At 36.1% G+C, this 16,853-nt stretch overlaps 1 protein-coding gene across 15 annotated transcripts in view; it reads left to right on the plus strand.

Moving 5' to 3' along the window:
* Positions 1–16,853, plus strand: part of PLEKHA5 (pleckstrin homology domain containing A5) — a 176,519-nt gene that overhangs the window by 117,792 nt on the left and 41,874 nt on the right. For 13 of the 15 annotated variants that reach the window (XM_062591289.1, XM_062591296.1, XM_062591378.1 and 10 more), the window contains 5 exons: positions 82–182; positions 1,119–1,234; positions 8,463–8,930; positions 13,927–14,395; positions 15,936–16,019. In XM_062591289.1, the coding sequence (XP_062447273.1) occupies positions 82–182; positions 1,119–1,234; positions 8,463–8,930; positions 13,927–14,395; positions 15,936–16,019 (1,238 nt within the window). The remainder of the gene's footprint in view (positions 1–81; positions 183–1,118; positions 1,235–8,462; positions 8,931–13,926; positions 14,396–15,935; positions 16,020–16,853) is intronic. The other 2 variants (XM_062591311.1, XM_062591284.1) reach the window with 2 other exon arrangements.

Consider the following 16,853-nt stretch of genomic DNA (forward strand, 5'->3'; position numbering starts at 1 on the left):
GTTTTCAGGTAAAAGTGTCTGAGTGGGAATCTCTTGTCTCAAAATACTTTGTTTCTCTAATCAAAGATTATGTATTTATAGATGAGAAAGAAGAAGGAATATTGGGTAGCATACTTCTACCCAGTTTTCAGATATCTGTACTTGCTCCTGAGGACCATATTAACCGCAAATATGCCTTTAAGGTGAGAGAATCCAATTTTTTGGTTTAATGTTATATTTGAAAATAAATAGCCTAGCGATTAGAACTTATTTTACTGAGTTACTATGCAAAATAGGGTTGACAAACAACTTCTGAAGTTGGTTTTTGCATAATACTGTAAAAAAGGATTGAAATATTTAGTCTAATGTAAATACAAGCATTATTATTAGAATAAGAAAAAGAGTAGGTATTAATATTGTTTATTACTAGCCTTTTATTTGTGGTTTGAGAGTCTTGAATACTATTTGGTGTTTTGGAATTACAAAATGCATCCACAGCTAGGTTTAGGCCACCAGTGAAGGTTATATAGTTGTTTAGATACAAGTTATCTTTATATATAAATAAAATATGATATTTTTATCACTTAAATCACGACATTACATGAATCATTATTAGGATATTTCATAGCTAATTTTTAATCATGTTATAAATCAGGTGTTATTAATCAATCTACTAAATATTCACTCCTGACCTTTTTCTGTTTGTTTTATGAGCTCCTTTTGGCTATTCTTAATGTCTGCTAAGCTGCACATCACTTATTTATGGTGGTAAGTACAAATTAAAACTTACTATACCATTAAGAATTTGAACATCTTTACCAAAGTATGTTATTTATTCATTTAAATTAATGAATAATCAAGGTTTTAAAAAAATAATTCAAAGAGCTGTAAGGACTCTTAATCAGGTGTTTTAATGAAGAAGCAGCTATGATTGAAAATTATAAGCAATTATTTTGTAAATATGAATGCATATAAAGAAGAACATAACTATGAAATATTTCTTCCAGTATTTTTTCTGATAATATTATTTTCAGAAATCATGTTAAATAAAAAATTAGAACAAATAGTAACATTATTTGCCTCTTTTCTTTTACAGAATCTTATATTTTTATTGCAATGATCATGTCATTTCCAATCAGGCAGCTCATCCAAACATGAGGACCTATTATTTCTGCACAGATACAGGGAAGGAAATGGAGTTGTGGATGAAAGCCATGACAGATGCAGCACTTGTGCAGACAGAGCCTGTGAAAAGGTAATATAGATTGGCAAACCAGTGAACAATGCATTTCTTTCTCATATTTAATTTGGTTTATTTAAATGAAAGGGTACACCTTAAAACAGAATGTAAATCAGCTGAAGTAATTCCTTCTTCCATTTAAAGACCGCTGTTAATTTAACAATACTGGATAAAATACTGGAGTAGTAAAAATAATCTAAGTTCTCTTCTGACTATACAGATCTTAAGAGTAAGGGACTAGAGTAAAACAGACTAGTTTCATTTACTAGAGTAAAACGGACTAGTTCATTTAGCTAGTGGCATCATAAGAAGTGAAATGGTAGGTACTGCCTGAGGCATATTGACTTCCTCTACCCCCCTGACTGAATAGCAATAGCAGCTTAACTCCTGGTAGTCTTTGACTTAAGCCTGCTTTAAATGCCAAAGTAACAGCCATAGATTGTGCCTAAATTGATTGAACAGTTGCACCTATGGATCTCCCCACTCACACTCTTTGCTAAGTAGTCCTTAGGTGATCTAGAGCCTTATCTTTTACGTATGCATGTGTTGGTAAAGAAAAGGAAGTTGTCACTGGAAGCCCTGTGTTCTCAGAAGCTGAATATTGCCTGCTGCTGTTTACCAAGTAAGATGCAGTTCTTTCTCTGAATGTGAAACCCTTGGTTCAGCTCCATAGCGTCTGTGGTAGGAACCTAACCAGTTGAAAATTTAAAGCTTCTCATTTCTAATGGCACAGAAATCAGTGCTGATGGCTGCTGTCCAGTGATCTGCTTTTGCAGACATATTAACCTTACACGTTTTAATATTTTTGTGGGTTTTCAGTCAAACATAATGCAATCTTTATGTCAGTATGCAGAATATTCAGAATGATAACAGTAAAACTAGCAACGTTTCTGAATTTCTGTGCATGCTTTAAGCAACTAATCTTAAACAAAAGGTTGAAATCTTAGCTTTCTATTCTAATACCCTGCTATAGATCTAAATGTGATAGCACATGAAGTATTTCATTCTTTGCATCGGACCGCACAGTGAAACAGATTGATAAACAAAACAGTGTTCTCTGTACTTTCGGAAAATAAAAAGCATATCCTTCAGACTGTCAATTGACATGATTATTTTTTTCCCTTAAAAGGAATCCTGAAAATAAATAAAAGCTTTCTACAAGCTACAATGTTTTATTTATTTTCAGCTTGTAGAAAGGATGAGTGGTAGGTCCAATTTCCATCATGAGGTTGGATATGATTAGATATGGTTTCATATAAAGATAAGATGTTCTTAATCTCCTGTAATCTTTCTTTTGTTTTAGGGAACAACCCATGATGTGGGGAGAGGATGAGCAGAGAGTGAGATAGAGCACTAATAGATGCTTCCATACCAGTTTCACTTTAATTTCTCCATGGAGAGCTTTTAAAAGAGATTACACTTAAAATAATGAGATTACTTTAACAGAATAAAAATCTAATCTAGGTTAGTCAATAATAAACTTCATTCAAAAATCAGTATTGGGTTGCACTGTGAGTGCATTATAAATAGCTAGAGTACATTGCAGATGAAGAAATATTTTTTTGTTTAAAGTTTAGTGGATTTAATTTGGTTTAATTATGTATTATAGGAGCACTTCTTAGGGGAGTGATATTTAAATCAGTCATACTAAATACTTTTGAACCAGTCAAAGGATTTTCATTGATTAAAAAGAATCATTTGATATGTGCAGTACTGTAAAGATTGAACATTTGAAGAAGACATCTTCACTTTATAATGGGGGAGAAAAAAAGCAGTGTGAAAAACAATGCATCTCTTTGAAAGAACCTTCATAGTAAGTCTCTTCCTAGTCTCTTGTGTAATAGAGAATGTTCTGTAGAAGATATTTGGTAAATTATATAACTAAATATTATATAATTACTTGTGATATTTATGTTAACATAAGAAGCAATCCAAAATGAAATTTTAATGTAAATAGTCACTCTTTCATTGGGTCCATTAATACAGGAGTAGGGTCACATTTGCTGCCTCCCAGGACAACAAGATATTTACTAAGCTTTGACTGACTTTTGGTCCAGCTTTGCAGGATAGTCTTGCTTTCTAGGCTATGCTTCCATAATTGCTTTAAACATGCTCAAAGTGTAATCTCCTTCTGTTAGAGGTAGCCTAGCCTCACCAAATGCTTGGCCATTGCCAACTCCTCCTTTCAGCAGAAGCAGCCATTCCAGGACTGACTTCTGTATGTTTTGAATGACTGACAGCCTATAGCCAAAAGGTAAGGATTTTCAATATAACTGAGCTTATCTAACACCTCATCCAGCTACACACGCTTACATCGGTGTTGAGGTGTAATCTTGCCCCTGTGCGGAGCACACTCAACTAGTACAAAAGTGGTCAGCAGAAGAATCAGTAGTTTGCTGCCTGATTATCAGGATGAACAGGCTTACCAACAGTCAAAACAAGTGTCAGAGGCAAGAAAAGCAACTATTCAGGACCAGCCTATTGTTTTAATTCAAGCCCCCCCAAAAAAGACCGACCAAACAAACAAAAAGTAAAACAAAATAAGAACATCTTGGCCTCTTTGAAGAGTTTAATTCTTGAAGTAACTACTTGAGAGAAGATACATTTCAAGACCAGTTAAGTCGCTTACTTTTGTGTCTGTTAGCTATAATAAAGAAAAAATCCCTCAGACATCTGTTTCTAAAGAATCCATCTTTTAGCTATCATACTGGTCCTTAAAATGAACCATTTAGCAGGGCATGATCTTATCCAGAAGAAATACTATTTATTCCCTGTAAAAATCTGTTGAGTATTAAGCATTGTATTACCTCATCTCTGAGTAACCTAAAGTTTGGCATGTAGGTAGCTTTCAGGATAAATGGTTTTGGTTGAATCAGAAATTCAGCTGGTGCCTTTTTTTCAATGCTGTTTTTTCTAGAGATTCTAATATAATACTGAATACAGCTTTTCAGCAGACGAATTACTTGAGATACTACAGCTAGTGTTTTTAAGAGAATTCATTCTCTTAAATGTATATGCAGACTGATATTGGGCGACTAGTATATGTTTTTTGATATGAATTGTCCAATGATAAATCAGAGTATTTACAGTATAGTACTTTAAATCTTGAAGTTAGGAGACTTCTGTATTGATGATATTGTGAAAATCTAAACCCAACAGCCTGTAAAATTGTATTGTTCAAGTTCAAATAATTTCACAGATAGAATCTGTATCTTAATTTTTCTGAACATAAGAGTTCCATGGAAGGAAAAAAGATAAAGGGAATATTTAAAATGTTAAGTGCTTTTTTGCTGTGTTTTCCATAAAATATTCTCACTTTCCATATGTAAAGAGCTGTGTAATACAGAAATGAGAGACTGAGGTGAGAAAATAAAAATATAAACATTTCTTTTAGAATTGATCTTGAAATATTAGCAGCTTGCAGTGGAAAAACTCCCTTCTGATACATACTGAAGGACGAACAGCTATGCCATTTTGTCCCATTAACTTTAACTGTAATTACTGCTTTCTAAGCATTTTTATTTTACCTAGCTAGTAGTTTCAAGTTTAATAATGTCCTGAGGGGACCTATCAAAATAATTAAACCCAAATACTTTAATCAGTCGTGAACTACTTAAGCTTATCACTAAAAGTATGATCTCAAGCTACCTCTCTAGATCAGCAAAACATCTTATTTGTTCTGTGTTGTGTCCCCATAGGCAGTAGTCGAGTTGTATCTATGAGCAGTGATTGTTTGCTTGTATTTGTAGATGGTAGTATCCACCAACATTGCAATTTATCAATTCTACCCTGAATGCAGGCTGATTTCTCTATTTCCCCATGTTTAAGGGCATGATTTTTCTGTCCATTTAATGGCAGCTGTGTGCGCTCTGGAGAAGTTTTTTTGTTGTTCTTGTTTCTAAAACACTTATCAGCATAATGACATCCACAGTGGGGGTTTTACCAACATTACTGTGTTTGAACAGATGTGTTTTTCTTTTCTTGTGCCACCAGTGTTTGTTGAGTCACTCATGATACAGTCCTCATGTCTGTCTGATACTTTGTATGTTTTTCTTCTTAAAAAAAGAAACACTTTTAGAATCCTTTATATATTTTAAATATTGAAAATAGTGTTTTCCTCTATTACTATTCCAAAGGTATTTTTCCTGGTTTGTTGTTGAAACCTATGAATTGCACTCAGTGTGTGCTGAAACACATTTTTGTTCTACACTTGTTTATTTTTAGTTTCCTCTCTCTCCCATCTTTAAGATACCATACAAGCCTTGGTGGAAATGTCTTCAAGAGCATAGTTTTATATTTCTTACAGTTATATATTAGTTTCTAATAATTCTTTACCATTTGGAACCTTTGGTGCTGAATGAGATCTTTTGCTGGCACTGAGTTGGCTGAGTTGATCTGTGGATTAAAGGAAAGCCCGGAAGTCTATTTATATCAATTTGGGTGTCACTCATTCAGTCACTTGGCCATCAAACAGAATATCAAATATAAATGCTTGGCTGTGCTGTGTATATAGCATAGCATATCAGAGTAACAAGTGATCAAGCATAGAGATCCCATGGAAAAACAATTGTCACTTATTTATTTATTTATTATTAAGATCCACAGTGGGAAATACGATACTGTGAATTGGACACTGTGCGTAGTCTTGAATTTGCCACCTACCTGATGAATGTCCTTAGAGAAACCACTCTCCATGTCTGAACGACAGTGTCTCCATCTGTAAAATGGCAACAATTTCTCTGCTGTAAAGCACTTATTTAAAATGTGCTATATATGAGTGGTACTATTTAGGGCATGTACATATTAAAAAAAAATGCCTGTGTGCAGGATTGTTTTCAGATAGTCCTTATTTATTTCCCAACTCTAGAGTACTGACTGGAAGCTGAAATTTTTAACACCTTTTTTGGGCAGATAATTGTGGGAAATTGAGTTTTTCATCCACTTTCCTTTTTTTGAAAAATGCTTTTAGTGTATGGTGAAGCAGTGGCTAATACAACTTTAAGGCAGAGGGAGGAGACATCCAGTTTTTTGGACACTGTTGAAAAGTGACCCAGGCAGAAGTGTTTAGGTCTTTGAAGCATACCTAAAGTCTTGGAAAAACATACTTTAAAAGCGCAGTAGGAGGCTGTCATAGTATTTCTTTGCTGATACCTGGGAATGATAGAAAAGATGATGTGAGGATAGTAGTGTCCTGCCTCGCTCCACAGCAAAAGCCCCCACAAAAATGCATTCCACATTAATTTTTTTCCCCCTCTTAAAATTACTGTGGGCAGAAATATTGCCCTCTCCTTTCTACTGGCAGAAAATATCAGATGTATCTAAGCTCTGTATTTAATAGTACTGTACAAGAAAAACCATACTGTGTTTAAAAAATAGTGCTGATGCATGTAACCAAGGGTATGCACATGTTAGATTAGTGATCTGAGCATTTTCATGTGCACTGTATATGATGTGCCTATGCGCATTTATGTCAGCAGCTTAGGAGTAATACCTGGAAGAAACCAGAAGAAATGGGCTGTTTTGAGCTACTCACAAAAACAGAGTGAATTTTGGAGAACTTTTATCACATGGTCAAGTATCATGCATACATTGGGACCGTCGTGCTAAGGTTACAACTATGCAGGAGAAGAGGCAGGGGACAAAAATCACCCCCCGGTTGACACACACCCAAACCCACACAACATCATGGGCGTTTCACACCAACTGACCTAGTGTAGGCAGCAATTGTGGCTATTCTGTTGTTTCTGACAGATATGTTTGCAATAGTGCAGCTTCCTTCAAACACCCGATGCAGGAGATGGACTTGTTAGGTCAGCAGGTGACTCTTGATTTATAGCAGCAAGTTCTTAACAACAGAGTAGAGTGATGATGGGAGGTGCAATTAAAAGTAAGGTTGGATACTCTATAGAGTAGTACTCTGTAGAGAGCTTACAGTCTTCAATCCTTAATATATTTATTGGAGTCCCAAACAGCAAAGTTATTGGGAACGTATGTCTTAAATAATTTCTTGGGGAAATGCGGATGTGTTGGGTATTCAGGCCTCACGTTCAAGACTGTTTAAGCAAAAATGCATGCATTTAGATATGCAGTTTTTCCACTTTGAAATTTTCTATTCAGACTGTTTTTCAGTGAAGTGATCATTCTTGTGCTCTTGGTCATTTGTTTATGTGATGGGCTTTTTCACACACAGGTTAGGCACTACAACTGGATACAATTTTAAAGATAGATAATATATTTGCAAAAAAAGATGCAAAATAGTTTGACAGCTTAATTTGTCACCTTAAAATGTGTAAGATATGTTCTTAGTTTTGATTTACATTTCTATATAATCTTTAAAGAACTTTATCTTTTTGTCTTTTTTCCTCCTATCCTCAAATACATTGATCAAAATATTTTAGGGTTTTTTGTTTGCTTTTTCTGTCACCATCTGAACTGGATGTTCAGATCATGTCCCAGTGCTGAAAAAGATACAGCTTCTTGATGTTTTGAAATTTCAAAAGGAAGATAGCTAGTAGAAGTACATACTGTGACTACTTGTGTAAGTACTGTGCAACAGTATCTGTTCTAAAAATATGTCATTATTTTTGTGGTATACTTCCCCTAGTCAGCAGCTATTTTCTTCCCTAAAACTAGGGAAGCCACAGTTATTTTCCGCAAAATGTAGAACAGCCAAAGTGATAACATACCAGAGAAACCTAATTGATGCCAGTGACCATGAAAAGTTGTTGAGGATTTTTTGGTTTTTGTTTTGTTTTTAAAGAGCTCATTATATGTTGAATGCAGTAATTTTGTGAATCGCAGGCTAGTCAGCAACATAATGTTCTACCGTTTTTAAAGGCTGATTTAAAAGCGGTCTGAATTTCAGGCTGTTGACATCTGGAAGCTTTGACTCTTGAAGAGCCACTGAATTTTCTGTTTAGATCTCTAGCCCTCTGGGAGTTGAACATCCACTTCTCTGTGCTCTGTCTGTTTCCTCTTGCTTAGTGCTCGTTTACTGAAGGAGCTAGCTTGAAGAGTTTCTCCTATGTTATATTTTTAAAATAGCAAAGAAATAGAGAAGCATAACAAAAAATCTGACATTGATTATTGTGAAAATGTGTCCTGGATTTTTCTCTCAAAGACAAGGTGTTAGTTTAAAGTACCTGGACAGTGACCCCTGAAACAGCCCTGTAAACACAAAGGGATTCAAAGTTTTTTATGCATGTTTTGTTGATGTTACAGCTTGTCATATATTCCCTTCTAGAGTAGAGAAGCTAACCACTGAAAACACACCACCTCGAGAGGCAAATAATATTTCAAACCACCGGGTGCTAATTAAGCCGGAGACACAAAATAACCAGAAAAATAAAGAAGTAAACAAAAATGAAGAGAAGAAAGCTTTGGAAGCTGAAAAATACGGATTCCAGAAAGTTGGGCAAGACAAACCGTTGACAAAAATTAACAGTGTAAAGCTAAATCCTCTGGGTTCGGAATACAGGACCTTACCCACTAGCACAGTTCAGGCTGGACACATCAGGCCGGTTCATTTGAACGGGTCTGAAAACAAAGCTGTTGGCGTTGTCCTGGCAGACACGGGAGATGGAGGTCAGCACAACGCAATTCAGTCGCATATGGAGTCGGAACGAGTCATGCAGAGAACCAACTCAATGCTGCAGCTGGAACAGTGGATTAAAATACAAAGAGGAAAAGGGCAAGAAGAGGAAACAAGAGGGTAGGTACTAGGTAATTGATTTTGTAGCTAGGCTTTCTACTGAACAGTGCTTACGGTTGTATTCTGGCTAGCTCCGTCGGTCTGTATCGTGTACATACGTAATTCATTGCTCCCTGTAAGAACTGCCTGGATGCCTACTCAGAACAAATTCACTAAGGTTCCATTAAGGATCCATTATTTTATTAACGTTGAGTGATTACTAATAAAGTTTAATTAGTTAGTTAACTTATTTATTAAATAAACAAAACTGGTCAGAAACCTCTTTTGGATGTTAAAAATTTCTCTATCATAGCAGAGTGAAAGTTTCATCAATCAAAACATTCCTTTTCCTCCTAAAATATGTTTTTCAAATTGCTCTACCTCTGTGGGTTTTTTTTACAAGATTTTGCAACAAAATTTTATCTAAAATTCTTCAAAAATCATTCTAGGCAGCTTTTAAAGCTTAAACAAGCTTTAATTGAAGAGAGAGGGAGAGAGAGAGAGAGAGAGAAGCTTTACCTAAGAGTAAGTTGTATGAATTTATCTAACCTGATGCTTAAAGCTTTTTTCCTCCTGAAAGTAAACATCTCCCAATTCTAATATTGAATTCTATTGCTTATTTATGAAGCTTTAAAATTGTGTGTCAATGATTGACAGTATTTAATCTTATGCCCTTCTGTTTGATGGAAGCATAGGGGCATTGCTTCCAGCCTAGCTTACAGATAACCAATTCTACTGGTCAAATATAAAAGTTTATAATATTCCATTAGAGAGGAATAATGTGCATGGTATCACAGGAGATATTTTGGAGAGTTGAGATCTAGGGACTTCACCTGTAGGTGGATGGCAGAGCAGAGATTAAGACCCATTCAAATTCAGAAGAGCTGTTTTCCTGAAATATTTTTTTTTTAAAAAAAGAAAAAAAGGGGGGGGGGGGAGTGGTTTTTTTTTTTTTTTTTTTTTTTTTTTTTTGCAAAACTGGAACAATTTATATTATTCTGCCTTATGCTTGCCAAAATTGGTTGGAAGTTTCCCCATTCCCTCTACTCCTTCATTAAGTATAATAAGGAATTGTTAAACTGTTATTTCATGAAGTAGATAGCTTGATTGAGTTTGAATTTGCACTACAGAGAGCAGCTTCCACCCGCCGATGTTTGTTTATTATGTATGCTTGGGTAATGAGAACAGAGAAGGTTCTTTGATGCAATTAGATATTTTAAATTGGACTGTAAAACTTGCAGCCAAACACCAGAAATGTGAATAGCTGTGCTGCTTTTCAACTGTGGACATTAAAACCTTAAGTCTTCATCCCTCTCCCACCTTCCATTTTGATGACTCTTACCACAACTCGGTCGTGTTGGCTGCGTTTGAAAACACTTCACTGTGAGAAATGGCTTGTGGGAAATGCTATTAACAGTATGTTACTATTCAGCGGTATTTTATTCTTGCCTATAGAGAATATTTATTGTTTAACTAAGAGTGGCAGTGATTGCACTAAAAGTATACTTAGTTTTATGTAGAATTGCAGTTCTAACAAATTAAAAGAAATTGCCCCTGTGCTGTCTTCCTAGTTTTGATCTGTGGAAAGGGCATTAAATAATTATCAGAATTTTAATGTGTAATGATGTCTTTAAAATGTGGTTTCACTTAAATTATAAATTTTGGGTTTGTTCAGATTGCAAGATTCTGACAGGAGACAGAAATTTAAGTAAAATTGAAGTTGGTGACTGAGTGTAGAAAGAAGCTCCATTTTATGTTAAAAGCTTAAGATTTAGAGGGAAAGGGGCTATTTTTTAGTAAGACTTGTTAAATTCATGACTTCTATTTTTGAGAAAAGTAGTCTTTGCTTACTGCCATAAAACTCCTGCCTTTTAACAAAGCTGCTTTCCAAAACATCCTTCAGATTTCTACTGTGTTAGAAGAATCCTAAAGGACCAAATGGGATCTCTGATGTGCAAGACTGAACAAAAAATTAGGACTTTAAGCATTCTGAAATTAAAGACTCGATGAAATTTTTATTTATGAAATAGCAACTGCTTGTCACCCTCAGTCTGGAGTGGAAAAGGTTCATGGTAAAAATACTGTTTTTTTAGAGGAGTAGGCTGACTCTTTAGCAGTTTACGACTCCCCCGGAAATTAATGATGGCAACATGGATTTTAATTCTTGAAGCTATTAGCTGCCTCTTCTTTGGGAATGGACACCTAGCTTTGCAAGAGCTGTGTGAATAAGGGGAACTGATGGTTTAAGGAAGACAAACTTTGTGTGCTTTGTAAACCACAAGCACAGCATTCTGCTTTAGTATCCTTTTGCTGAATTAGTTTTGCATCAGCGGGTTATGAATCGATATTTTCACCCAAAGCAGTCCCCTTGAGTTGTCGTTCTGAGATGTGAAGGATACAGAGGGAGGGTTGCATGAGCCTGAGCGCGCTGTTTCGCTGTACTAACAGCGAGTGCAGGGCTCTGCCGCCTGCCCCGTGCCCGCAGGAGCCTCCTCCTAGAGCAACTGTCGTCTGGGCAGCAACAGAGTTTTGTCTTTTCTCTGTCTCCCATGTAAATCAAGTACAGGATAAGTCTATATGGGGCCAGCTGGCATTTGCATTCTTCAGGATATAGGAGTATTTTGAGGGTCCGCATTGACGGTGCACCTACCCTTGCAGAGCTGAGCCCCCAGCGGCTGCGCAGCAAGCCGGCTCTCCTGGCTTGGCCAACTGGCCCGCCACGGCAAATACTGCTGCCCAGCAGGGACCCTCTGGAGACTACCTCGAAAGGTGTTTTTAATGCATCTGTGAACTCCTGTGGAAGCCTTTTTATTTTCCTTTCTTTCTTTTTTTTTTCTTTTTCCTTCATACAGAAACATTTGGAGAGAGTTGTTAGCAGAAATATTTTGCAGCCTGGTGGTCTGCATGGCTGTTGGAGCCTCCCTTTTGCATGGAAGGCAGCCGAAAGCTGCAACGCTGTCGAGAGTTGTTTTTTTAGATTTGATTAGAATAAAGTGTACAAATATCGACAGGATATTGGAGAATCTTTTATCAAGTGATGTGAAACAAGGCTTAATATTAGTGTGGGTGGGCTTTCCAGTTTTCATAGTCTAAAAGATGGAAATACCTTCACAAATGCTCTAGAACGTAAGGAATTGCAAGGAGAATTTAAATCGTTGTCTGTGTAGTTAGAAACCCAAGCAGCTCTCCTCTGAGGTGCCTGGGAATTTTTAAAGAAGGCAGCAGGATGAGAGCAGCCCTTAATAAAATAGGAGAGGAGCTTGACTGAGAGAGGTATATTGAACTACTGGATTTCTTCCTGAAAATCTCAGATTTTGCCACAGTCATTTGTAAATAGCTAAAATAGGATTTTGAAAGTTAGACGTTGAACCCAAAGCATCTTGGTGGATTGTTTTTTAAATATGGAGATAGAGAGAAAGCTTTGCAATTCATTATAATTATACTTGTCATTGATTATTAATAATTATCAGTAATTGACATAATTATAAGCACTTAAAATTATATGTTATATTGTTTATATTGTTTCATATTATAAAATATATAGTCTGTATATATATTACTCATATTATTATCATAATTATCATTAGTAAGGCCTTGTAATTAATGATATGAAGAAACTCAGAGGTATTTGAGCAGATTTTGCAACAAGAGAAGAGGATGAAGAATCTATTTCCTTGTTTTTGGTCACAGACTTCCTTGCTGAGTTGAAGCCCTAAAGTGCAAATTTTCAGCAAAAATAGCAAGCTGCCCAGTCTATAAAATACTTCATTAATTCACGAAAAGCCTCAGAAACTGTAGTCAGATTCACTGTTTGTAAAGCTCTATAGCAGCATTTTCATCTGCAAAATGTTCCAGGTGGTCATAAATACTCAGCTTAACTATTTTCAGTGGAAGGTAGGTTTTACTGTCATCATTTTTTTTTTTTTTTTTTCCTGGTAAGAGTCTGGTATAGATAATGCTGTTTTACTTTGCCTTTGCCCTAGGTCCCTCCTTTAAAATACTTGTGGCACTGAAGTCATTCCCATTGCTGAATTGACTTTAGATACTGGTGCTGTGCAGTTCTAGGGTCACAGCTGCAATTAGGCTAATTAAGGTGCAGCTGGAAGTTACTGCCCTCTAATGGCTGAATTATGTCCAATTTGAGATTTAATTTTTCTTTATTAACTCTGGAAAGTGTCTGTCACAGATATGTCCAGCAGCGAAAGGCCTTAAGGGGTACTCATCAGAACTTTAGCTAGAGGCTGAGTGAGTCCATGTGTACGACCTCTGTTCTGTCCTCTGGAAAGACAAGAAATGCTTTGTCATACTTAAGCACACTTTGAAATTTTGCTCTGGAAAATTTTGCACTTCAACTAATGCTGCTGCATAAAGTTGCTGAATGACTATAGTGCTTAGAGATTTTAATGTGGCAACAAATTTAAGAATAAGGCTTTAAAATCATACTTGAAAATCAATAAAATATGATACAAAGAAATTGTTTGAGTTGAGTAGCTGATATGAAATGGCTTGTCACTAGTGATTGAGCGATACAATTTTATTGGAAAATTATTGCTGTTTTTCTTTGGTCTGCTGTTACAAATTCATATTTTTTTATGTGCATAGTAATTGCTCAAGATTTTCTTAGAGAGAGCATAGAAAATATTTAATATCAGCTCCCGTTGGAAACAGTATAGAACTTCTAAACTTTTGAGACTTTGATCTAGCCAGTCGTAGGCACATTATATGATTTGATCCAAAATTGGCAGTACTGCACTGTTAAACTGGTAAAAGATGAAATGCAACGTGGATGATCAAGTGGGTAATCTGATTAGATAGGTGCTAATTTCAGCTGCTATAATGCATTTGATCAGTATAGTTGATTCTGTAATTGTCTTTTTGGCTTTTGCATTTATTAAAATCATCTTTGTGGTATTCCAAAAAAAACAGTGCTCTAGCTAGATAAACCACATAAATATTGAGTGATCTTATATTTCCATATTAATATTTTCAACTAACAAGAAGAAAATTTGTGTTTCAGCATAATCTCATATCAAACATTACCAAGAAACATGCCAAGCCATCGACCTCAGGTTTTACCCCGGTACCCGGAAGGCTACAGAACGCTGCCCAGGAACAGCAAAGCGCGGCCGGAGAGCGTCTGCAGCGTAACGCCGTCAGCTTACGACCGGACTGTGGGGCCAGCGACTGCCGAGGAGAAACGAAGGTCGATGCGCGATGACACGATGTGGCAGCTCTACGAATGGCAGCAACGTCAGTTTTACAATAAGCAAACAACTCTTACGAGACACAGTACGTTAAGTAGTCCCAAAACTATGATTAATATTTCTGATCAAGCAATGCATTCAATTCCCACCTCACCTTCTCATGGTTCAATAGCTGGTTTCCAAGGATATTCCCCACAGCGGACCTACAGATCGGAAGTTTCTTCGCCAGTGCAAAGGGGAGATGTAACTATTGATCGCAGGCACAGGACACATCATACTAAGGTAAAATATTTGTTCTAATAGCTTTTAAATTTAAATTGTCTGATTGCTGTAAAACTTGCATGTTCCACTGTAGTATGTTTTACTGTAATATAGATTAAATTACATCGTGATGTTTTCATGGAGAAAGGTTTGCTTAAAGCATTTAAAAATCTTGAGAGTCTTGAGAGCTTTTTTTCTGATTTGTTGGATGAAAATGTGTTGTCCTAATATTGTTGCCCATGGCATTGCCTTTCTCTTAAGGGAAGAAAAGGATGAAATAATATGTTATCCGAGGTAGTTTGTGAATGTACAGGCATCTCTCTCCCTTGTAACTTTTCTAACTGGAACTTCAGGAGGACTGAAAGTCCTTAGTTTCTTTCCATTTGCTTGTTGTTTTGTATTCTTCAGCCACAAGTGTGTCTGCCTTAGGTTGCAGCAAAAATTTGAGTGTAGTCATTTCTTTTGATGCCTTTTTCGAGTTACTAGTGAGATTGCTGAAGCATGTGACCTCCGTGCTTGACAAGAATAACTTTGCTAGTCTTCGTTAGTGAAGAGGAGAGACTAAGTTAGACTCATAAGCCTGAGTGCCATATGTGTCTGCTGTATCCGTTATGTGTTATGCTTGTTATTTTACTAGTTTGGAAATAACTGAATAAAAATTATCCTGTAAATTGAATGTAAACTAATGGATTTCCCAGAATCAACTATATAAAATGCTCTTAGGTTTCATGAATCTATTTGTTTAATCTTTAGCTCAGGTGTCTGGTGAATGTCTTGAGGGGGAAAAAAATCAAACTGCATCTTAACGCAATTTAAACATCTTACAATTGCTTACCATCTTAGGTACCTGCTAATAAAGGAGTCATTTTGGTTTTATATTTGTTATGTCTTAACTGCATTGAAAATTCAGTGACCAACGTTAATCACAAATCTGAGACGTATCACAATGCATGCGCTTATTTGTCATTTCAGCCATGTTTTCTTTTCTAGTGTTTTTTTCTCTGTTTAATGCATTATGCTAGCATTTCATTTCATATTTAGCATCCTGTATACAAGACTCCTGTTTCCCTTCAATTCTTCATGTTATCTATTTTGTATTTTTCAGTTCTACAACTAGTTTTTCCCATTGACTTAAAAACACAAACCAATTTTTAAGAGGTGGGTAGGTTAGGAGACTGACTGTTTAAAAACAGTAGGATAAAGTTAAGATAGGAAACAACCTCCTCTATAAAGAGACTGTAGATTTTTTTCAAATGGCTTTCTGTGTTAGATGAAAAACAGAAATCATTGTCTTTTACGCAGGCTTGTCAGTAGGACAGCCAGTATGAGAGAGGGCCAGTAATTAAATGAACAATGAAAGTTGGCATATTTCTATAATTTAGAGGTAGACTAGTCAAAATGAGTGTCCAAGCTGGTAGATCAGCAGAGAGCTTGACAAGGCAAGGCAGTCACAAATCTGAACAAATTTGTCATGACAGTGAAACTAAAGTTTTTAATATTTAATAGTTGTTGATTCTTTAAATAACTGTGGATCATAGCATACAATTTTGTGTTTTTACAGCAGGTCTTTCTGCCTGACAGAAGGTCAATGCCAGCAGGTCTGGGTTTGCAGCCCATTACTCCTCAGAGCCTCCAAGGCAAAACAGTGAGTTGCATTTTTATTTGGTACATTCATTGATGGTTTTTTTTTTTTTCTTTTAAGAGCAGTTTCTTAAATGTAAACAGGCAGCACTGAAGTCTTATTCTTTTCAGAGCTTGCATTAAATATAGCCTTTATTTTAATTAGCAGAGATTTTAAAAGCAAACTGAAAGATATTCTGTGGTTATATTAATTCTGAGACTGTTCTGTGGCCCCTGAGTTACTAAGTTCAGATTTTCTTCCAGAAAGATAGACTTTTGTAATCAGCTTTGATACATTGTAAAAGATTTAGCAGGCAGGGATCAAGAACAACATTTTTATTTCTCCAATATATTTTAAGAAAATTATATACTTTTTGTTTTTTGGAAATCTGAAGGCTGCTCTAGCACCATTCAATAAAATGACGTTCCTTATGGTATTTCCCATTTGTCTGTGACAGAATTAAAACTCTGAAGATATTTCATCGAAGTAATGCTGGTGAATATTGTCAGCCTCATTAGCTGAAACATGACTTGGCCAAAAGCTAAGGCATTGGCAGATTTTATTAGATTTTAAAACAGTTTTTGTCTTTTTCTGTAATTTTTCTCTGCCTAGCTTAGAATTACTGATAGGTAAGAATTTGAAGTATAGATTTTGGATCTTACTGTGGGTGTCAGCTCCACAGTTAATCCTTCCACTGCCTAGACCCCTGTTTCTTGCACTTCTCGGCATGAATCTCTGGCACTCTCTGGAACTTCTTGAATGATCCTGTAGGTGCCGGTGCCTTACCTTGCACGCTGGTTGAAGGCATTTCTTCGGGTTCACGGCCCATTAGCACCCTTGGGCTATGTGCCGGTGCTG

Source organism: Rhea pennata, chromosome 1 (assembly GCF_028389875.1).
Source record: "Rhea pennata isolate bPtePen1 chromosome 1, bPtePen1.pri, whole genome shotgun sequence".
In the NCBI taxonomy this organism is placed as follows: domain Eukaryota; kingdom Metazoa; phylum Chordata; class Aves; order Rheiformes; family Rheidae; genus Rhea; species Rhea pennata.